The 24,453-nt window shown below is 38.5% G+C and overlaps 1 protein-coding gene across 2 annotated transcripts in view; it reads right to left on the bottom strand.

Moving 5' to 3' along the window:
* Positions 1 to 1,294: 1,294 nt before the first annotated feature.
* Positions 1,295 to 24,453, bottom strand: part of sipa1l3 (signal-induced proliferation-associated 1 like 3) — a 149,998-nt gene continuing 126,839 nt past the window's right edge. For both annotated transcript variants that reach the window (XM_079825037.1, XM_079825038.1), the window contains exons 13-22: positions 24,097 to 24,218; positions 20,755 to 20,858; positions 20,230 to 20,675; positions 16,262 to 16,468; positions 16,003 to 16,165; positions 15,716 to 15,908; positions 15,479 to 15,628; positions 12,800 to 12,926; positions 12,516 to 12,597; positions 1,295 to 3,752 (exon numbers count right to left, since the gene is read on the bottom strand). In XM_079825037.1, coding sequence (XP_079681163.1) covers positions 3,606 to 3,752; positions 12,516 to 12,597; positions 12,800 to 12,926; positions 15,479 to 15,628; positions 15,716 to 15,908; positions 16,003 to 16,165; positions 16,262 to 16,468; positions 20,230 to 20,675; positions 20,755 to 20,858; positions 24,097 to 24,218 — 1,741 coding nt within the window. In that variant the 3' untranslated portion in view covers positions 1,295 to 3,605. The remainder of the gene's footprint in view (positions 3,753 to 12,515; positions 12,598 to 12,799; positions 12,927 to 15,478; positions 15,629 to 15,715; positions 15,909 to 16,002; positions 16,166 to 16,261; positions 16,469 to 20,229; positions 20,676 to 20,754; positions 20,859 to 24,096; positions 24,219 to 24,453) is intronic.

Raw genomic sequence — 24,453 nt, forward strand, 5'->3', positions numbered from 1 at the left:
AATTTTGAGTGTGGCATGGTTGTTGGTGCCAGACGGGCCGGTCTGAGTATTTCACAATCTGCTCAGTTACTGGGATTTTCACACACATCCATTTCTAGGGTTTACAAAGAATGGTGTGAAAAGGGAAAAACATCCAGTATGCGGCAGTCCTGTGGGCGAAAATGCCTTGTTGATGCTAGAGGTCAGAGGAGAATGGGCCGACTGATTCAAGCTGATAGAAGAGCAACTTTGACTGAAATAACCACTCGTTACAACCGAGGTATGCAGCAAAGCATTTGTGAAGCCACAACACACACAACCTTGAGGCGGATGGGCTACAACAGCAGAAGACCACACCGGGTACCACTCATCTCCACTACAAATAGGAAAAAGAGGCTACAATTTGCACGAGCTCACCAAAATTGGACCGTTGAAGACTGGAAAAATGTTGCCTGGTCTGATGAGTCTCGATTTCTGTTGAGACATTCAGATGGTAGAGTCAGAATTTGGCGTAAACAGAATGAGAACATGGATCCATCATGCCTTGTTACCACTGTGCAGGCTGGTGGTGGTGGTGTAATGGTGTGGGAGATGTTTTCTTGGCACACTTTAGGCCCCTTAGTGCCAATTGGGCATCGTTTAAATGCCACGGCCTACGTGAGCATTGTTTCTGACCATGTCCATAAATACTTGCATGTTTCCAGGAAGACAAATCAAGTACAATTTACCCGTATCTTCAAATTCAATGTTTTCATCCCCAGCTCTTAATGCTTTGTTTCCTTCTGAAGCATCAGTGAATGAGCCAAGAACCAACTTTAGTGCCATATAGAACCTTTTTTTTTTTATTGTGCATGCATACACACACAGAGCCGCGGATCATCCAGGGAACGACACACAGCACTGAGAATCAAGGGTTCATAAACTTTTGAACGGGTCATTTTTAATAAATTCAGCTATTTTTCGTCTCATTCAGGACAGTACTAAATAAAAAGCAACATGCATTTTGTATGATCTCTCTTATTTTGTTAATTATTCACATTTTCTTGCCACTGTATAGACTTCAGATTCCTTCACGAATTTACAGACTTAAAGGGATAGTTCACCCAAAAATGAAAATTCTGTCATCATTTACTCACCCTCATGTTGTTCCAAACCTGTATGAGTTTCTTTGTTCTGCTGAACACAAAAGAAGACATTTTGAAGAATGTTTGTCACCAAGCAGATAGAGCAACCATTCACTACCATAGTAGGGGAAAAAATATTTTCTCTCCCAGTATAGCACCGGTCAAACAAAATAACAATCAAAACTGGTCTCATTATGAAATATTTTAATATATTTTTTTATAAAATAATGAAAACATAATTTACACTTATTAAATGTACACTCATCGATACAACATCCCCAAAAGAAACTGAAAGATTGATCAGTTATCAATAGTTAATCAAGGCATTGGAGCCGCTGTTTCATGCATGAAGCGAATGGAAACAGAGACAAAAAAAAGATGAATTACAATAGTTTAAAAAAAGAGAGGATAAAATCAGCTTTGTACAAAAGATCATAAAGGACAAACTAAAAAAATACATACATAAACTCAGTACCCTCCAATAATATTACCAAATCTGTCATCTTGTCATTTTCACCTTGAATTAGTCTTTTCGTATTTATAAAAAAGAACAAAAAAAAAAAAGAATCAAAATAAATAGTCGACATATTACACACAAAAATAAACCTTCAAATATTACAGCTGGGCTATATAACCGCCATGATTTAAGAATGCGCAACACAGATGCACATAGATGTATATTACTCATATTTACCCTTTAAAAGTTAAAATCAAAACACCTCCACCCGACTATCAAACAAGCATACGCACAGAAATCATAAGACGATCCATGGTGCGGATATGACACTCAGAGACCGAGTGAGACACCAAGAGTCTGAGAAACCTCCCACTTCACCGACAGAAAAAACACTGGGTGAATCTCCTGTAGTCACAGCAATGAGATGAGCATCTGAGAAAACCGATCTAAAAGACGGGGCGAATGAGCTTATCATGATCATATGTCCAGGGTGACGAAAAGCTTCCAACTTCTCGCCCTGGTGTCGTTTCAAACCCATCGACTTCCTTTGAAATGACACCAGGGTGAACAAAACGAGGGTGTCATTTTCAGTCTTATCCCCTTTAAATGCATTCGTATCCTCATAATAGCGGGGTCAGCTATCAGCAGTTCGTATAAAATCACTGTATGTACAATTACACCACTAAACAGCTGCGATAAATGCCGTCATTTGCATCTCTCACCCCATAAATAAAAACCTTACAGTGCTAGATACTGTATATAGTTGTGTTTTTAGTGCGTCTGAGACAGTCGCTTATAGCTAGCTATGATGACTAATGCAATAAAGTGGACCGTCTTGTTTCGATGTGAGACGAATCAGGCCATCGAGAGGGCAGCTAACGGGTCCTGAGAGAGGATATTTTTCCAGTCGCGTCAGGTTAAAGGGATGGAGAGATCGGATATGAGCTGTAAATCACAACACTGGTCACAGCTGACCGCTTTTTAAGGCAGACATGTACGGTACGTGATAAACCACACTCCACCTGTTATTCCAGTTGCTCGAGCTCATAACCACCTTCGTCATGTAAACACGATGATCTGTCTAGAAGGTCGAAAACAGCCATCTATTGCCAACAGTCGTTTCACCTGATAAACCTGAACTAAATACAAATAGAAAAATAGAGTCTGACTAGGGTTTCCTAAGAGTCGGCTTCGCATATACATATACAGTGTCGGAATCTGACAGAACAGCCCAAGTTTACACACAGTGCTATGCCAAAACTATACATAAAAGAGCCAGTGGCATTTCCGGTCACATGATGACCGATGTCCATGCGCAGAGGAAGCGATCACAGTTTTAGTTAGAAAGTGGTGGTGGTTCTCCATCTATAGAGCGGTTATTGCAGAAGACGTTCAGTCACTGTGTTGAAGATGAGGATGCTTTGTACAGTCGCCTCTCCCTTGACTATAAATACGAACACAACAGCGTTTAATGTACCTGCACACGAGCACGTGATTTATAACTACACTTTCCCAGAGCACTGACAGTACCGTGGTTTCTCTCGACACGCTGGGGAAAGGCTCGTGTTTATTTTCTGATTTGTGGATTTTCTTGGGGGTTTTTTTGGCTGTTGAGCTGACTGTGCAGTAAATAAGCCTCTCAGTTTGACTGGCTCAAGCTTAGTGTCGACTCGTCGAGTACAAAAATAAATCTACAATGAGAAAATAGTTCGATCAGATGAGGAGCTCGCTCGTTTCAAGGTAGGACTCGTGTGTTTGTTTGTTCAAAAATAGACGTTTGTACTTTCGGTACCGGCTTTAATTTAAAGCTTTAAAGTCTCAAGTCATCAGGCAGACCCGCATAAACTCTCTCTCCGTCACACTTTCATAAAGCTCACAGGTTTGCGTGTGGTGAGGACTTGCCTTATTCGAGGGCGAGCGGGACAGTGGATGTACTGGGCGATAAGAGACTCTGAATTAGATTAGCTAAACATGCCATATTAGGCAAAGTACAGGTACAGGTGGAGATCCCCTCTCGTCTTCGCTTCTCAAATGAAAGGAAGCACTCATTTCCTCTCGGGCATGGTGGAGGATAAGAGTTTGCTGAACTTGCGGAGCTGTTCACTGGCCGAGTGCGATTCCTCCTGCAGGCGCTGGTTGTTGTGCCTCAGATTAGCCATCTCTGCTAACAACACGGCCTTGTCCTGTTTCTCCTGAGAGAGAGGGCGGGACAGGAAGGAACAGACAAGGGGAAAGGAGGAGAGGAAGAGAGAAGCATGATTATAAGGAAGTCATCAATAACGGCCAAGTTACTAGAAAATCTGACTTTTCTTTTCTTAACTTTTTATAACTTTTACATTTAAAGGGGTCATGAATTCCTGTGAGTTTCAGACCTTAAAAGTTCCTAATTTTTCCAAAAACAGCTTTTACTTAAAACGACGGATTGTCACATTATGACGTATCAGTGCAATGAAAGACCGCTTCTTTAAGCTGCGTTCACACCAAACGCGAATAGAGGATCAGGAGCAAGTGATTTCAATGTTAAGTCAATGAGGCGCATTGAGGTCCTGCGCCTGGAGGTCCTGTGGCGCGATAGGCGCGTTTCGCGCGTCCAGTTCTCGTGAATGATGCGAATTGAGCGTCTTGAGTGATACGCGCCAATGGTGCTTTTTGTGCATTCACGCGTATAAAGCGAATTGCGTCTGATGCTAGAGTTGAAAATTTTGAACTTTGGCGTCAATTTGTGCCGTGTTAAAGCTACACTGTGTGATATTTTCCCCCATCTAGTGGTGAACTTGTATATGACCATCCAGTGAATATTAGTTTCTGTTCTTCTCAATTCCGATTTCGTTTTAACTCCTACGGTGGCCGATTTAGTCCAAGATTAACATGGCTTCCAGTTCGACCTCGTCCACATTCGACACGGTGCCATCGAGTGTTAAAACGCAAAAAGGTATGTCCCTCTTTGGCTAATGTACTTTCAAGATGGAGGGGCAACATGGCGACCCGCATTCGAACCCCTCACGTATGTATTTTCAATGGCATATTATAAACTTACGAGAATACTTTATTACTTGAAAGAAGTAAATATACATTAATGAGCACATATATTTTTGAAAGAACTAAGTGTTTTTTAGCTAAGAATAAACTAAAAAAGTTACACAGTGTAGCTTTAACCAATCAGGAGCCTGCTTGCTGCTGTCACATGGTGAAGCAACGTGATGAGAAACCCAGCGTAATTTAAAAATACTACTGTTATTGTGTCACAAAATGTAGTTTTAACCCTCTGGTGCTCTTCGGTCAATTTTTTTTTTAAATGTTAAAAATCACAGCTTCATCGGAATGATATGAAACTTGGTGACTTTTCTTGCATTAGGTATGTAAACAAAAAAAAAATTGGGGTCATGATTTGAGCATGCTAATTGGTCGTAAAAAAAAAGTAGCGTTCATTGTCTTCGGTCATAAATGACCGACCATAGGAAATGAATGGGAAATCGGCAAAAACAAAAAAATTCACAGAATATTTGTGTGTACAATCTACAAATCGGCCACGATGCTGAAAAAAAGTACACAGCAGTAAAGGGGTGACACTCTAAAACATCAAGAGAGTGATATTGACACATCCACTCCCACACACACGCACACTTATACACACACACACACACACCTATGAAAAATTGAGCCTATATGAACCACATTTTGAATTTTTTTAAATCACAGCCTCATCGGAAAAATATGAAACTTGGGGACTTTTCTAGCATTAGGTATGTTAACGCACAAAAATATTGAGGGCATGATTCAAGCATGCTCAGAAAAAAATACTCCCACTTGTGCTCTTCGGTCAAAAATGACACCATAAGAAATGAATGGGAAATCTGCAAAAACACAAATTCATAGAAAAAAAATCTATATTTCTAACAAACAAAAAAATATCTAAAACTTTATAATAAATAGTCTTTGAGATCTTTTAAATATATATTCAAATCCATCAAAAAAAAAAAATCATTTAATGTGTTCAAAACAGAACTAGGGAATTCTCAAGCCTCTCCATTGAGAACTCTAGTGATTACACCCATGGTTGCATGATTTCTTAAATAATTCCAAAAAAGGGCGCTAAATAGTCTCTATTTTAACCTGAAATACTGCAATTATTATTATTTTCTTTTTAATTACAAAAAAAAAAGAATTGTGTAATTTTCAATGGCAAAAATAGACCATAATTAGGGGTGTAACGATTCATCTACTACATCGATGTATCGATTTATTTTCCTACGATCTAACTACATCGATCTGTGCTCGGCAAGTTGGCCTTCCGGACGACATATATCGATCTAACATCGTTTTAAAAGGTAATCAATCGATTGTATCGATCATAGGAAATAACGCATTGGATTTAAGCACGTCAGACTTTAAATGGATGTTTTTTCTTAGCACTTTTAATGATAAAGGCGTTAAACGTTACTCGATTCAGTCTGCCTATCTGTGACATCATCGCAACGCACGCACCAGCAGCAGCGCTAAGAAAACAAAACAGCATGGCGGATGGCAGAGGAGAAGCCAACCAGCGAGAAATTATCAAGTCACCAGGAGAAAGAGCTAAGTTAGTAACGTGTTACCTGTACTTTCAACCCTTGCTAAATGTTACCTGTGCATTCCTGGGACCAGTGCGCCTGCAGAGCGAGTTTTTAGTACTGCTGGCGACATAGTGAATGCACAGAGAAGTGTTCTGCGGTCAGATCATGGTGATATTTTTGAAAAAGAAATATGTAGAGTCATTGAAGAGTAGTTGGTTACATTTTATCTTTTGTTAAATATTGTTTGTTTATTAAACTGAGAGTAGTAGCAGGTTCAGCCAGTTTATTCAAACTGAAGAAATGTTGGTTGCACTTTATTTTTGATATTAATATTGTATTTGTATTATTTTAATGTTGAAAAACAACAGCAAAAGTAACAGGTACACCTACTATTAATTAAACCTGAAGAGAAGTTAGTTGCACTTTATTTTTGATATTAATATTGTCATATTATTATGTTGGATAACAAAAGCAGAAGTAGCAGGTTAACCTACTGTTGAAATGTTGGTTGCACTTACTGTGCTTTTATTGAAAATGTATTGAATATTGAAAATGAGAGCAGAAAAGGTTAACTTCCTGTTAATTCAACCTAAACTGTTGATTGCACTTTATTCAAATAAAATTTGAATGCATTTGCCATTAATTGTTGTTTACTTGTTTGTTTATATCCATAATTAATTGATACCTGATTCCCTTACAAGAAACAACAGGAATCTTGGAAATTTCACCTGCACTGACCAGTATCCAGATATTTATTTCAGTCACACAATTTTTGGCTAAAAAGTTACTGAATCGATTTCAGGTCACTGAATCGTTTCGGATCGTATCGTTCTAAATGAACCAAAATCGTCCTTGAATCGTATCGACAACCTCAAATCGTGATACGAATCGAATCGTTGTTAAAACGAATCGTTACACCCCTAACCATAATTATTGCATAAATATTAAAAAATACCATCAAATCATCTCAAAATACAAAATTAAAAAGAAAAATATTATTGAAGAAAAAGAAATTGCATTGGTTTTACTGGGGTGGAGGAAGTTTCATTTTTAGGTGTCCGGTCACTTATGACCGGGAAGATAACCAATGCAACCCCTAAACGAAGAGCACCAGAGAGTTAAGACTTTTTCAGGTGATGATGGTAAATGGACTGCATCCAGCTCGTCGGGAGCAGCTGGGGTTTGGTGTCTTGCTCATGGACACATCGACACTTGGTCAGGTGGAACCGGGGATTGAACCACCAACCTTTCGGTTTGTAGACAACCTGAACCACTGAGCCACTGCCGCCCCTGTGTAGTTGTTTAAAGCTCAAATCTGTGGTTTATTTATAAAGAGAGTGCCTATTTAAAAAATAATAATCTTGTGTTTTTGGAGTTGTGAGATCCAGGCGATCAGTAGCGTGAGTAGCCTTTCCTCAGCTAGTCCTTCTGACGTTTGCCGCTGGCTCTGATGTCCTGTAGTGGTTCGTCTTGTGTGGATCTAACGGGAGATCTTTGGTGTCATGAATCTATAATTTGTTGTCTGCCAAATCGTTTTTTTTGACTGAGGGCAAAGAGAAGTTTCATTATTTTTAAGGATATTTAAATATACATGCAGTGAAGATAATGTAGGAGTGGCCTGGACCACATTTGTGTGGCTATTAATGTTTAATATTTATTTTTAATGAAAATGAAAAGAGGCAGAATGGTGTTTTATGACATATTTCTCCTGGAGCGCCTTGAACGCGCGTCTATTTTGCTTCCAACGCTCGATTAATACGCTGTGGACGCGAGAATGGATTCAAACCGTTCAAGCGTCCAACTAGACGCAGTAGACGCGATTTTGACGCTCTATTCGCATTTGGTGTGAACGCAGCATTAGAATCAGATTAACGCCTAATTCTACATCATCGCATCTTTGGCTCCGCCCACTGGTGTGTTAGTGAGATGACGAGGAGAGAAGAGCGATACAGGATCACTGCACTACAATAACCACCTTCAAAATTATCCTAATGATGTGCTTATTTATTTTCAACAATGTGAATGTCTCAGTTGAGCATTATTTATTTGAATTCGCTACATTTCACTGTGGATTCTTTGGTAAATCAGTTGCAATCTCGGTGCAGGCTTTGCAAACAGACTTTTACTGTAATATATGAACCCACAACATGTCAGTGACCGTGTTAATTCTAATGCCTGATCTGTGACCAGTGATTTCTGATGTAATGATTGATGTACATACCATTAATGCATCAGTCACATTGTTTCTCTTAGTAGCATAAAAATAAACTTATTTAAAGGTGCAGTGTGTAATATTTATGAGGATTTATTGAGCGGCAACCTCCCACAGTTTCTCTTGAAGCCAATACAGAAGTGATTTAAACTGCTATTCATCGACTGGCCGCTAGAGACAGACTCCAGAAGAGAGCAGAATCTCATTGAGCCCCATGTTAAAATGCCCAACTTTACAGCGGAAAAAAACATGTTTACAGTCTGGTACAAACTGGGGTTTTGGTCTATACGGCTACTTTTGCCCTTCATGACAACTGTGAGGGGGTGAATTTTTTTATAACTCATTCGTTTACATTATATAAAGCCTTAAAGTTCTGCATAATTAAGGGGCGTGGCCACTTTGAGTGACAGGTGGAAGGCCATTTATCTGCTGTCTGTTAGTCATCCCGTCACCTCAGCTCCGCCCATATCCCGCCTCTTTGCCCATTTTCTGTTATATGTGAATGACGCGCTGCCAAGATGGCAACGGCCGACTCGTCCCTACTTTACGCTTCAAAACTGCTCTTCAGAATCCTATGGGTGACGTCACGGACACTACGTCCATATTTTTTTTACAGTCTATGGGATCTACTTACAGAAATGCAATATAATATACCTAACTATGTTTTCAGTGGAGTATAAAGACCTTACATAATGTACCGTTGTGTTTTTATTATCTTAGAATGAGTCGTTTCTGAAAAAAAAATCACAAAAAATCACACACTGCACCTTTAAATTGTGATTATATACAGACAGCAATCAAAGAGCTTTAGAATCGCTGGAGCTGTCAATCAAACAGCGCGAGTTTATCAGTTATAATCAATGATCCTGTCTACACGGCACAATGAATCTCATCATGTTTGCACTGTTAGTTATGATGAAAGCATTCGTTAGTGTGCAGAAATCGAGTTGCAATGATGAGAATTCATGTCTGTCATCGGCAACACGCTCATCGCTGCAACCTTTCATGCGATGGGAGTAGATCTAAATATAATGCTACAATCAACACTTTTCATAACGTTATCTCGACAGATGTATTAGTAAAAATGTAGTAAAAGATTTCGAGAGGGTTTCACTTGTAATACTTGCAAGATGTTAGCCAATCACAGCAGTGGGCGTTTACACTGAAGTCTCTCAGCAGACACGCCACTTCCAGAGGGCTAAAATCAGGGTAGAAAATGGCCTTTTATTTCTAAATTATGATGATTTTTATGTAAAAATCATACTAACATAAGTGCACCTCAGGAAAAATTATAAAACATGCAGCTCATGACCCCTTTAACTGTCCAGGCTGAAATAGGGATGTGCACAAGGAATCAGCTAGTCTGGAACTTTTTCTGCACCAACTAGTCCACTAGTAAAACTTTTCAAATGGATTTTAATTTGCATCATGCACTGAATCCTTCACCTAAATCTGGCTTTCCAGAGTGAATGCATCACGAGCCGTAGTGAATGTGTGAAAACGTGTATCCAAGTATGCTATGAGGATTGAGTCTTAAAACCCAGAAACTAGTTAGCAATTGTCTACTTCTGATTCCATCGTCTTGAAGTCAACAGGTTTTTTGAATGGATATTTGGTTAAAGGCCTGAAATAAAGTCTGTGGTTCACACAAGTTCAAGATATTTTCATGTTTTATTCTACAAAATAAAATACATCAGTAAAATCCCAGAGTAATATTAAACGTTTTTACGTGTCTTTAAACAGGTGGTTTTTAAAGAAGTGGCTAAATAGGTTTATCAGGGACATTAAACAACGACGAACAGGAAACTCATCCACTGACTAGTCCGCTTTTCACAAAGTCGTGTTTAAACTCACACTTAGTGCTGGGCCGGTTCATACCGAAATGCCGGTTCATACCGGATACCGGTATTTATTTTTGTTATGATATTAATTTTTATTATACCGCAATACCGGTGTATGCCGCTTAAATGGCGTTTGGAACGTTTTTCACTGTTGCACTGTAGTGAGGACACAGCTGAGGTCACATTACAGTGGAGAATTCAAACAACACGCGGCGCGCGCAAGAGAGCGGTTTCTGCGCAGATGGTTACAACGCTCACCACGTGGATCATATAGATCAGATACAGACCGGAGAGAGCGCGTTTAAGTTTTTTATGGACATATTTCATATACTCTAGCAGGGCTCGACATTAAGCCTGTTCCCACGCTTGTCCGTCTGTCATTCACTTGTCCGAGTAAAAAATTTGCTTTGTTGCGATTTGCGATTTTTTTTGTAAATATAATCTATTCTGAAGCAATATTCTCACCAGTGTTCAATCAGCTTTGACATATTTAAATATGCATATTTGTGATATGTTTACCTTTCCTTTTATATTCTTAAATTTGATCTATAAATTAAATTAGAATAAGACACTATAGGCTGTTACCAATCAAATTAAATCATTTACACTGAAAAATTACAACTGCATTAAATAATGTTATGAGATTATTTTAAATATTTTTGAATATACAAATAAGAAATGTTGGAAAGATGAAACTAAACCACCAGTAGGTGGCAGCAGGTGACCGTCTGAATGAGTGAGTCATTGAGTCGATTCAGTGAACCGGCTGATTCATTCAAGAATTAGGCAGTCGTTTACGAATAGGTCATTGAATCTTTGATTCAACCGATTCATTAAAACATTGAATCATTCAGTAACACGCTGTTGCTGTGACATGCGTTACGGTTCTGCTGTGATATTTGTTTGGAACTATTTTCGCTGCTGAAATAGATACAAAAACAGTCAATATTGTGTCTAAAATGTAAGTGACTTGTTTATGGAACTGTCATATGAAATCAGTGTCATTTTCAGTCGTGATGGTATTCAGGAAAACAACACTTGTTAGTGTGATGTTGCTTAATATGTTGCTTATATGTTATAAATATAAAAACTACACAAGTTTAACCATGTATGTTAACTGAGTTTCTTTGTATGAGCGGCGCTAATTTGTTTTCGATTTTCTCCTCGAGAGGCTGCGCGAGCCTCAACAGCTCAACCTTATTAACGTCAGTTCTATTATTATCCACTATCGATCTCCACTTGCACTAACTGAATGCAGAATCATTATTGCACTTTGGTGATTCCTTAGTTATTTTTTGTTTTGACGTTTTACTCAGGCTACTTGTCCGTCGGGCAAGTAAAATTATTTTTCACTTGCCCCTTCAAAAAATCCTCTTGTCCCGGACAAGCGTTAATGTCGAGCCCTGTCTAGTGCTCTAAACATGAAGCAGCAGCGTGTATGCGCACATATTTCACCACATCAACTTCAGATGAAATATGTGCAAACAAGAACAATGATACAGCCGTACGTCTGATCACGACCGCGATGACACGCTGGATTATTCTGCTACACCAAAGACAATGATGCAAGTTAATAGACTAAAAGAAGAATGGGCAATAACTGCTATATTCTTTCTGTGTTAAACTGATGTGTGTGATTTGTTCAGAGACTGCTCTTAAATGTATTGAAAATATCCTTAGACAGTTTAAATGTTCTTCCGCGTTTCTCCCTTGTTTGTTGTTATATAGGGTTAGATTTTTTAAATGCTTAAGGTGCCCTCAACTGTTTTTTTCTCTCTGTGGTTATATTTTAATATTCATGTGTTGCAGGTCTGTGTTTTATTGGTTGTTCATTTTGTGGGGCTTGACAAACCTGTATCAACTCTTGGTGTGAAATTTTTCTACAATATTCACTCGTCATGACAGTAAAATAGGGCATTCTAGTCAATCTATTGCAGTATTTCCTCTCTCAATCAGTAGAAAATGTGTTTAACGCCCGGTCAAAACATGTAAGAATCATAAACCTTTCTTGGTCACAGAACTTATTTTCTGCAATAATCCAAAAGCCAATGGAAGAATCCTATTGGCCTTTTACTGAGGGAACCAGTTTGATGCCAACTTGGGTTGGCCTACAAAAATACATCACACCACTTTATTGATATGCTAACATCCGCTTTTATGATGGGAACTTGGTCAAGGGTGCGTTTCCTGAAAGCATCATCAGTCAACTATGGTGGTAACAGATCGGTTTGTGAATAAAATATATAATTTTTCCAACTTAAATTAAAATTTTCAAATAATCAACAACAGACTGACTCAATCCCTAGTGAACCTGTCCTGCGCTGGTCAGATCCCGCCACTGTAACTCACTTTTTCCAGATCATTGTTGAGCTGTTTCAGCATGACTTCCAGATGATACAGACGCCCAGACAGGTCATTAGGAGCCTCTTCACTGCAACACACACATTAAAAACAAGTTCAAACTAGTGTCCTAGCATATGAATTCTCATTTGAATACTCCATCCAAAGCTTTATGGAGATTTGCAGAGACAATGTTGTCCCCTTGGTATAATAATAAACCCTAGACTGCATCCACTCAAGTATATATGCAGTGTGTGTGTGTGTGTGTGTGTGTGTGTGTGTGTGTCTCTCACCTGCTGAAAGTAGGAGTGGTGCGGGGAGTCTGTGGCGTGTGGAAAGGCACCGGGCTGACGGCGGGTCTCAGCTCATTGCTGCCCGCGTGAGACTCGGACAATGAGAACAAAGAAACAGCTCTTTGCACTGTAAATAAAAACACGCAGTCATAATTAATCATTAAGATCAGCAGTGTGATGAATGACTCTTTATTACATTTCATACTACATGTGAATGTTACAAACACAAAACAAACTTAAAAGTCTGTAAAGCATACAGAGCCTGTGTTCACACTCTTCAGTGGTGCATTTACATATGGCATCTCCTTTATACAGAAGCACATTTCCACAACATAAGAAAAAAAAAACATGATTTGGTCATTTGTAATCATTAACAAGAAGAAACTGAAATTATGAAATGTCATAATTATAAAGATAAAAGTCATAATAATCCTATAAAAAATCTAAATAAAGTTGAAATTATAAAATAAGAAGTCATAATTATGAGATAAAAATCCATTATGATAAAGTCAAAATTCTGAGTCATTATAATAAGTCAAAATTATGAAATAAGAAGTTATAATTATAAGATAAAAGTCAATCATGGCAGTTAAAATTGACAGGCATTACTATGAAATAAAAATTCTAAATTATGACAGTTGAAATTATGAAATAAGAAGTCAGAATTATGAGATAAAAGGTCAATTATGACAGTTAAAATTATGATTATATTGATAATCATTTATTATTATGAGATAAGTCAAAATGACGAGATTTGAAATTATGAAATGTCATAATTATAAGATAAAATGTCAATTATGATCAAGTTAAAATTGACAGGCATCAGATAAAAAGTCAAAATGATGACAGTCAAAACTGAGGTCAAAATTATGACAAAGTACTAATTATGACATAAAAGTTCAAAATGATACGTCATAATGATTAAACAATCTAAATTATGACAACACTGAAATAATATAATATCTTAAGAGAAAAAAAATATGGCAGTCAAAATTATGACTCGTGAGATCAAATCTAAATGAAGACAGTTGAAATTATGAAATAAGTCAATTATGATAAAAAGTCAATTATGACAGGTAAAATTGACAGGCATTATTATGAGATAAGTCAAAGTTATGATAGTTGAAATGATGAAATAAGTCAGTTATTAATTATGATTAATATGAATTATGAATTTATATAATTATAAAAAGTCAATTATGATAGTCAAAACGGAGTCATCACTATGAGGTCAAAATTATGACAAAGTTGAAATGATGAAATAATTATGACATAAAAAGTCAAAATGATATAAGTCATAATGATTAAAAAAATCTAAATTATGACACTGAAATTATTTAATATCATAAGAGAGAAAAATTATGACAGTCAAAATTATGATTCATTAGATTAAAAATCTAAATTATGACAAAGTTGAAATGATGAAATAATTATGACATAAAAAGTCAAAATGCTAAAGTCATAATGATTAAAAAATCTAAATTATGACAACACTGAAATTATTTAATATCATGAGAGAAAAATTATGACAGTCAAAATTATGACTCGAGATAAATCTAAATTATGACAGTTGAAATTATGTAAAGTCAATTATGATAAAAAGTCAATTATGACAGTTAAAATCAACAGGCAATATCATGAGATAAAAAGTCACAATTATGATAGTTGAAATGATAAAATAAGTCATAATTATTAATTATGATAAAAAGTCAATTATGATAGTCAAAACGGAGTCATCACTATGAGGTCAAAATTATGACAAAGTTGAAATGATGAAATAATTATGACGTAAAAAGTCAAAATGATAAGTCATAATGATTAAAAAAATCGAAATTATGACACTGAAATGATTTAATATCATAAGAGAGAAAAATTATGACAGTCAAAATTATGACTCATTAGATTAAAAATCTAAATTATGACAAAGTTGAAATGATGAAATAATTATGACATAAAAAGTCAAAATGCTAAAGTCATAATGATTAAAAAATCTAAATTATGACAACACTGAAATTATTTAATATCATGAGAGAAAAATTATGACAGTCAAAATTATGACTCGAGAAAAATCTAAATTACGACAGTTGAAATTATGAAAAGTCAATTATGATAAAAAGTCAATTATGACAGTTAAAATCAACAGGCAATATTATGAGATAAAACGTCAAAATTATGATAGTTGAAATGATAAAATAAGTCATAATTATTAATTATGATAAAAAGTCAATTATGATAGTCAAAACGGAGTCATCACTATGAGGTCAAAATTATGACAAAGTTGAAATGATGAAATAATTATGAAATAAAAAGTCAAAATGATAAGTCATAATGATTAAAAAAATCGAAATTATGACACTGAAATGATTTAATATCATAAGAGAGAAAAATTATGACAGTCAAAATTATGACTCATTAGATTAAAAATCTAAATTATGACAGTTGAAATTATAAAAAGTCAATTATGCCATTTTTGAGACATAATTATGACAGTTATTATGAGATAAAGTAAAAAACGACAAAAAGCTGAAATTAAATTTTATAAAATGTAAAATGATCTTCTCATAATTTCGTTTTTTTTTGGTTTTTAAAAAAAATCATAATTATAGCTGTTTACCAAAGCATGATTTGTCTTCTTATGTGGCGTAAACTGGCTTCCATAAGTTAGTTTAGAAAGCGTACCTTCATATGCTTTGGCTGCATTGACGAGGCTGGACCACTCCAGACCACAGGCAGTGTCAGGCAGGGGCATGAGTCCAGGGTCCAGCCTTCTGAGAGGAGGAACCTTATCCCTCACCTCAGTTAATGACAACTCTGATGCAGACAACGGCACTGGACCAATGAGAAACGGACAGTTCATTCCAACGCTATTAGCAGTAAATGCATGCCAACGCACTATGACTAGCAGATGACACCCACCTTTCTTACTGGGCATGAGGGCTCCATGGTTGGCGTTGTGACCGTGGCGGCGAATAGGCAGCGTGCAGGTGAAGAGAAGGTCACTGGGCGGCACTTGCCCTTCAAAAAGAGGCGTGCTTGCATAACTAGAATCTCTCCGTCCACTGCACAGACTCTCATCTGAGAAAGTACGTTGCAGGGTCCGATGAGGAGACTGTAGAGGAGAACACACACACACACACAAAAGAGTTTGAATCAGTGTTGTGTTAACAAGCAGAACCCTTTTTAGTGTTGGTGTGTGTGCTCACCGCATCCCGTGATGGCGTCTCCGCAGGGTTGTCCATAATGATGAGCTTTTTCAGGTCGTCTTCAATGGTGCTCTTGTGAGTTCTGCGTGGTGAGCGCAGGTCCCTCAGAGAGGCACGCAACCGGGGCTGTCCGAACACGTTCTTACTGTTCATATCCACCTGCCTGAAAGCACACACAATAATCACATTCAAATCTGTGTCATCGTAACCCAACAGCTTTCTCACAAATATGAAAATGCATTTTTATAAAGGCATGTACTTGTTGCTGTTGCTGTCAGTGGAGGTGGCGCTGGTTGCTGTGATGTTCTCCTCCGGTTGCCATGCACTCTTGCTTTTGCTAAATGACTTGGGGGCGGAGCTTGACAGCTGGGCGGATCCTGACGTGGGTGTGACTGTTGAAGATCTGAAAGGCCGGGGTTTATCAGCCACAGCAGGAGTTTTATAACCTTGAGGGGTATAGCAGGCCCTTTTGTCCCCCAGACACAGAAATACACACCATTCAGATGTTTGGAGACATTAAGATTTCCCTTCTGAATAAGAAGTCTCTTCTGCTCACTGAGCATTTATTTGATCAAAAAAATCTGTTAAAACCGTCATCTTGTGAAATATTATTACATTTAAAATGACGGTTTTCTAATTGATTTTAAAATGTAATTTATTTCTGTGATGCAAAGCTGATTTTCAGCATCATTCAGATATGCTATGATACTTTTGTTTTTAATTCTTTGGCAAATAGAACGTGGAAAGGAACAGCACTTATTTACAATATAATTTATTTGTAATACTTTAATAGTATTATAATATTAATATAATGTAAATGTCTTGACTTTTGATCAAATTAATGCATCCTTGCAAAGGGTCATATGATACTATTTTAAAAGTTAATTATTTTGATTATTGGGTGAAATTGAATAGGTTCACATGCTTTCATGTTCAAAAAACACATTATACAGTTAAACCAAAAATTATTCAGAAGCCAGATATAATTTTTCACTAGTGGGTGCAGAACACTATAGAGACTGAGCGCATTTAGGCCACGCCCCCTCCAACGCTCTTTATTGACTTTGTATTGCGTGAGGCTGCCTCCTTGTCATTTCGGACTTATAACAAAAAACAGAAGAATGTCTAAAAGCTGATATGTGACAGGGTGTACAGCAAACAAGCTAAAAAACACAGAACTAAGCTTTCATAAGCCATCGGCCCCCAAAAAACAAGCGTTTAAGGAGACATAAGTGGATACAGGCAATAAGACGTGAAGTATTAGCAGGAAGAATGGGTACATTTTGGGATCCTGACACTCAGTATGCCTATGTGTGCAGTAAACATTGTCACTGTTGAGACAAATATCCAAATGTCAGTTTTATATATTATATTTCCTGTCGCTGATTATGTTCCCCTCCAGTGGGTGTAGTTCTCAGTGTAATAGAGCACGACACGTTATGCCTCAATTGCCTGCATTCACTTTTGTCTCCTTAAACGCTCGTTTTTTGAGTCAACAGCTTAAAAAAACTTCTGGGTTTTTGGTTCTGGGTTTTGTTTAGCTTGTTTGCTGTACACTTTGTCACATTTCAGCTTTTAGACATTGTTCTGTTTTTTGTTATAAGTCCGAAATGACAAGGAAGCCGCTTCACACAATACAAAGTCAATAAAAAGAAACATTTGGGAGCAAAATGATTCAGACACTTTGACCTGAGCATGTTTTGCTGAAGTGTTTTTTCTTTAATTGCTAATGCGACCTTTGACACCACAGACTGAACAAAATGAAGCATTGCTTGGTCATTGGTTGAGCTAAACTGGTAGTATCTAATTGTGTAGGTTAAAGCTGCACTATGTAACTTTTCCGTCTGCTAGAGGTCGCCTGTTCAAAACAAAGGCGTAGTTTGATGACGCCAAGTTTGAGCGCAGAATCTTGGGAAATGTGGTCTTCACCTCACAGCCGGTGGAAAAGAAACGGGATGGGACTCGGGCAGAAATCACGTTCATGGATGTGATTATTAACATTACTGTAGTATGAAGTAGAAGCAGGAGCGAGTGTTAATAAGAAGAGCGCAACACATGCCTCGCGAACAGCGGGACCTTTATTATGCCACAGTCGCCGACGACACTTCCGCTTTTCCAGTCATGAGTATGAGGTAACGCAGCTCTAATTATCATATTAGACACATCTGAGTGTGTTGAAAATGATGTTATGACGTTACTCTGTGTGTTCACTCCGTGGCTGCTATGACACTTGTTCACACTGCAGTGAGAGTAAAGCGTTTCTGCAAAATAACACCAGAAAGCAAGGGGAACGCAGATATGACGCAATCGACAGGTGACTCACACGTCCCGGTTTCTTGGTTAAAATAGCAATTTTCTCACGATTTACAAATAGTTGGAAACATTTGGGATATTGTAGGTACTCAACTGAACAGAATTTATAACACTGGCCTTGTAGTTTTTGGTAATATTTTACTGCATTTTTTTTACATAGTGCACTTGTAAATTGATGGGTTGATTGTAATCCATTACATCCCTTTCTATCTGACATTATCAAGATGAATTTGTTCTGACACAGTTTAACTCTTAAACTTGTCATTAGAGTTCTTGTCATATTTGATCACCATTTTCTAAACTACAGCGAATAAACTGATGTGAGAAAATGTTGAAGGTGTCTGAATACATTTTGTTTTGACTGCATTTCACATACTGTACTAGCCTGGATGCCAGCCGAACTTAGCCCCGCCCACAACATTTTTACTCGGGCAGTTCGGTCTGGACTTGATCCATAGAGAAGTAATTATGCCCGAACAGAAGCTGTTTGGACCAATCAAATTGTCAGGACGGGCTTTAGACGATGATGGACAGATGATAAACAGTAACGTAATCATCCACGTCATCAAAGGCGCTTGGGTTGAGTTTGTTCTAATCCTAAACGGAGAACTTGTTCGTATATGCATTCACCTTTACTATTTCTCTCAGAAATGATGATCGTGTTGGTAAGTACTCTGTGTATCCTTACATTCTTTTTTCACAACACCGGCAAAGTTCGTTTACACTCATCTTTTTCTTCTAAAGCTAGGCTACTTATTCCAGCGTGCGTGCAGACAGGGTTGCCAAGTTTTACAACAAAACCCGCCCAATTGCTAACGTTCCTCAAAACTAGCCAAAAACAAGCCCAAAAGCTTTCCAGGGGGGTTCTCCGGGAAAAAAAGGCATTTGGGGGGTAAAATATGTGTTATTTTGGAAGGACTGCCTGCTAAAATTCGCATTCCTGGGTCTGTATATCACATAATTGGGGTCGCTTCAACCCGTGGACTTGGCAACACTGTGCAGTTGAGTTCTGTTGATATTTGACTACTAACGTTATGCGTCGCTCCGTTGCTCTGATTGGTTGTAGGTCTATCCAATTGAGGTCTTTCCTGGTTGGGTTGAAACACGCCCCATAATCACAGCCCAATGGAGCAGAATCAGACTCATATTCTGACTAGAACTGAGTATGACGACGTCAGGCTAATACTGTACATTATTGCATTATTGTCTGTCTGAAACTGATTTCTACAAATCCCCTCCTTCCGAAAAGCGTGAGTGCTCAGCTGCGTTGTGATTGGCCAATTACCTAAAACGTGTTTCGGAAATGTAACGCACCTTACCATAATCGCACGCTTCAGCTTCCAAGGCTTTAAGCAATTGTAAACACAAAGTTGGTAATAATGTCGTAGGTTTTACCGCATCGGTTCGAGCCGGAGTCGGATTCTGAAGATGTGGATGAAAAATGCATTGTGCACAAGCAAACTGAAGTTGTACTGCTCAAATAAATACATTTTAACCTCTGATTCATAATTTCATCCATTTTTGGAAGGCCAAACTAAGGGGTTTTGCTTTCACAACCAAACACAAAGTGTCTCCATGACATGACAATTCACTGACGCGTCGCCTTGTTTCTATGCCTTTGGGAGGACATTATGCTATTAGTTCACATTGTGATGAAGACATTTGAGGAAGTAATATCTGGACTTGGATCGAGGTGTTTTAGGCAGGTCTGGATCAGTGTTATCCGTTACATAAATCCCTTTGTGGGAGACTGAGCTTTGTAACTCTGCTGATCGTATACATGCACGAACAGATACATTACACACTAAAGGAAAACATCAAAAAGCATCATATGACCCCTTAAATTTCTTTATAAAAACAAAAACACTTAGTGACTCAAACATTAGTCTTTACATTTCAGAAAAAATACAATACCTCGCTTTGAAGTTGTCAGCATTGGCCGATCCCGGAGGGGGGAATGTGCGTGTGCGGTAGTTCTTGCTTTGACTGGCTGATGCAGCAATGATGGGTGACGACTCCCTGCGACGACCCTCTCCGGCCTCCCGCCCTCCCCCTCCTGACAGCTCCTGCAAGCCGCTGTAGGTAGCAGAGCCATGCAGGGGTTTGTGGGGGGTTCCTGCAAGACTGCGGCTAGGTTTGGCTCCTTTAGTGTTGGGACTTGGTGTGTAGAGAGATGCATCGATGCCACTGTCACTGGACCCCCCCTTGCCCATTAGGTCAGGGTCGGGGTCTGAGGGGTCACTCAGGACACCGGAAACCCCACCTCCCACCCCGTCAAACCAGCGCTCGTCGCTGTGACTGCTGGAAGCATTGCTGGAGAGTGTGTTACTGCTGGAGTGACTGGAATAGTGAGCCTCACCCTGAGAGAGAGAGAGAGCAGAGAGATTAGTACATGAAAACTGCTTCCTGGTTACCATGATGATGAGGACGACTGCTCACCTTAGAGTGGCGGTTTGGAGAGTCCTTCCCCGCAACGTCCTGTCGGGTCTGTCTTCTCTGAGCTGACACACCTCGCGATGATGCAGGAACATGCCACATGGGCTCTGTCCAACACACAACACAAAGGAGTAAAGCCCAGTTCACACTGACAGAATCAGTCACACTTCATTTAAAATGTATGACTTCCAGTCACTTTGTACTCGAGTGTGAAGTTGTCACTGAGGCACTAGCGGACTTTTTTTGGGAGGAGATTGGAGCTTTAGCTTTCATTTCTACATTTCCATAACTGTTTATTTCACACCATCATAATGAATTGTTCTGCATCTGTGAGAGTGTGGGCGGACTTTTGATTATTGCGCCTCTACTTCCTGCTCTCTACAGCGTAACTCCGGTCCCGAGATGTCAGCTCCGTGTGCGGCCTCCGAAAGCTTCAACTCTGGTCAGCGGAAGTCAATGAAGTCGCGTCGTCCATATTTTTTTACGGTCTATGATTCGAACGGATTGCTTTCGTAGTGTAAACGCTCATGTGGTCGTATGTGTTCAAACAGCCGCAGAAGACCGCCAACTCTCCGCCTACTGACTTAATACATAAAGCACTTGCTGCTGGGAAGCCCGCTACCCAGACGGGATTTAAAGCTCCTGTTCTTCGTGATCCCCTTTTTCAAACTTTAGTTAGTGTGTAATGTTGCTGTTAGAGCATAAATAATACCTGTATAATTATAAAGCTCAAAGTTCAATGCCAGGCGAGATATTTTATTTAACAGAAGTTCCCTTTTAAAGCCTACAGCGAACGGCCGGTTTGGACTACATCCCTGTACTCCCTGCTTTAATTACGTCAGTAGAACAGTTTGTTGACTAACCTCCGCCCACAAGAATACGCGAAAAAGGGGGCGTGGTCTTGTTGCTTTTGCTTTTGTGTTGCGTTTGTAGTGTGTTTGTCGCCATGTCGTCGAGATGCTGTTATTTTCATCCCGGAGTCAAATCATCTTTGTTTGGCCTTCAGGGACGCTGTAGTTTGAGCACATGCATCTCCCCGTTATGGTAAGAGGCGTGACCTTTCCGGGCAACGTGCGCTAAGCTGCTGTCGAATCACAACACGGGAACCGCTGGCACAATCAGAACTCGTTACGTATTTCTGAAGGAGGGACTTCATAGAATAAGGAAATCCTCAAGCCGTTTTAATGACAGTGAAAATACAGCGGTATACAGATAAGTAAATTGTGTGAAAAATACTGTGTTTTTTTACACGCGAAACATGAACATGTTATATTGCACACTGTAAACACAATCAAAGCTTCAAAAACACAGGAAAAACGGGACCTTTAATCTTTGTCTGCTGGAGAACCAAGTTTGGTTTGAAGACGGAAAACGTACCAAGCACAATGTTCTCTCACCATTCCTGATTTCTAACACACACTCACAGCGCTCGGCTGGTCTTGTGGCTGTCTGATCAGAAACGAAAGCTGATGCTCTCCATAGGTTTTTTGAGTTGTCTCTGGTCATGTTTACATGTATATTGTGTGAGCTCATTTCAATCATTAGATCGAAACACTGAAAAGATCCATACATTTACCCACCCAATCCCCTTGAAGAAATCAGGACAGAAGTGGTCGAAAGTGGACAAAAGAGACAAATTAAAACACCAGGTGTAAACGGGAATGTGTCTCCCTCGTCCACTTGTGATCCGATCGAACAAAACACATCTAAATACCAGATAGGGTTATGCCGATGGACGATGTGATGGCTCAATGACATCACGATGGAGAGCCACCATAGTGATGCCACGCCCCCCGTTGCGAGTCTTGCGAGTGCAACACACACTAATCCTAGTCTCTTCTATAGTAAACCTAAAAACTTTGCAGGGATTGCTCTGTAAATTAAATTGAGAATATAACTAATACATATATGCTATTTTAAATACTGTAGTCCATGCCAGAGACGTGACGTGTTAGTCTGTGAAAATACTGTGTCAGACAGGCTACACAAATATTGGTCTTGACATTGTTAGCCTCTTGTCTTACACAGTGCATTTAACTTAAAATATTTAATTTTGTACAAGAAAACAGCCCTTATTAATGAATTATTAGTAGCCTATTGTAGTGTCTCAGGCAATCTTGATCATCACGTATAGCTCTGAGGCTACTGCACTGAAGCGGCAGATAAACCCAGACTTCAGAGAACGTCAAATAACTTTTGTATTGTTAATACTTTTAAAGACAATTTGCCTTGGCCATAATGTCAAATCAAAAGAAAGAATGAAGGTGATTCTGATAACACACATTTATTAAAACACAGAAGAACAACAAATCAAGAACAAGAAAACCGAAAAAAACACGCAGACGGAAACTCAGGATTTACTTTTCACTTATAATTAGCAGCACAAATAACTTTGACGTGCAAAGCATAGGCTACAAAATAAATGATGTTACTGAAATATTGTAAGGTGGTCATATGAACCACACGAATGAACGTTTAAAAAACAATATGCAAAATCAAAATTGAATAGCTCCGTAACGGATTGCGAAAAGTGCGCGCAAACTATTGGAAAGCGCCAAAGTCATTAGTTGGGTTAGTAAAATAACGAAATTATAGTTTTTAAGTAGAAAAAAAACATGTAAAGAGATATAGTACAATAAAAATTGCTTAAAAGTGCACAACTCTTCTTAAGTGGAACAAAGCTAAGTTTTCCCCCTCATTGAGTCATTAGTTGGGTTATTAAAATAATGAAATTATAGTTTTTAAATAGAAAATAATATTTATGTAAAGAGATATAGTAAAATATACCCCTCCCCCTCCCCTCCAAAGATATCATCGTCCATCGCGATGTTTTACTGTAAACATCGTCAACTGCCAATTTAGGGGACATCGCCCAACCCTAATACCAGATGTAAACAGTGTTATTGTAGTATTATTTATATACTATGAAAGTATATTTCTTATTTCACTTTTCGTTTTAGTAATTTCAGTCATTTTATTACTTCAACTTCAATTTCATTAAGTTGACGGGACATCTCAAAAGTCCATTTAATGTTTCATAACATTTAAGTTAAAATTTTCTCATCTAATATATATATTTTATTGCAATAAAGAAAAATATTTTTAATCATTTGTTTTAGGTAACAAAAACAACCACGATCAGAGTCAGTCCATCACTCAATTTACGCTTGAATATCAGCATCTCTCAGCCTCTGATCACTCGTGCTTGGGGCTTATATTCTGAGTTTATCCAGCAGAGGGCAGAGTTCACACAGAGATGGGGCGGTACACAGAAAAACATTTACAGCAGTTTTTGTTTAAGGACTGGCGCTCCATAAATGTCTTGTCGTTTATGTGTTTGTTTACCTGATTTGTTGCGTTCCATCGTGCTTTCTTGGCTAGTGAAACCAGATGACGATTCTCCACTCGAGACATCAACGGTCACATGTGGGTCAAATGGCTGGAGAGGACGCTGGACTGACCCAAACCTACACAAACACAACAAATATGATCATGTTAACCAGCTAAACATTGACACCACAGTTCAGGTCGGCTGACATGCCATTGGAGAGCAGGGTTTTGAAGGAAGGGCACGTGGGGGAAATCACTTACAGCAGCTTGAAATAATGTTCGGGATGTGATTTTAGTCACATCAGACTTTATTGGATTGTGGAAAGGGTTTGTATAATGGTTGGAGGGGAGTTTGGTCATATCAGCCGAAAC

Source organism: Gobio gobio (assembly GCF_949357685.1).
Source record: "Gobio gobio genome assembly, chromosome: 9".
Taxonomy (NCBI): domain Eukaryota; kingdom Metazoa; phylum Chordata; class Actinopteri; order Cypriniformes; family Gobionidae; genus Gobio; species Gobio gobio.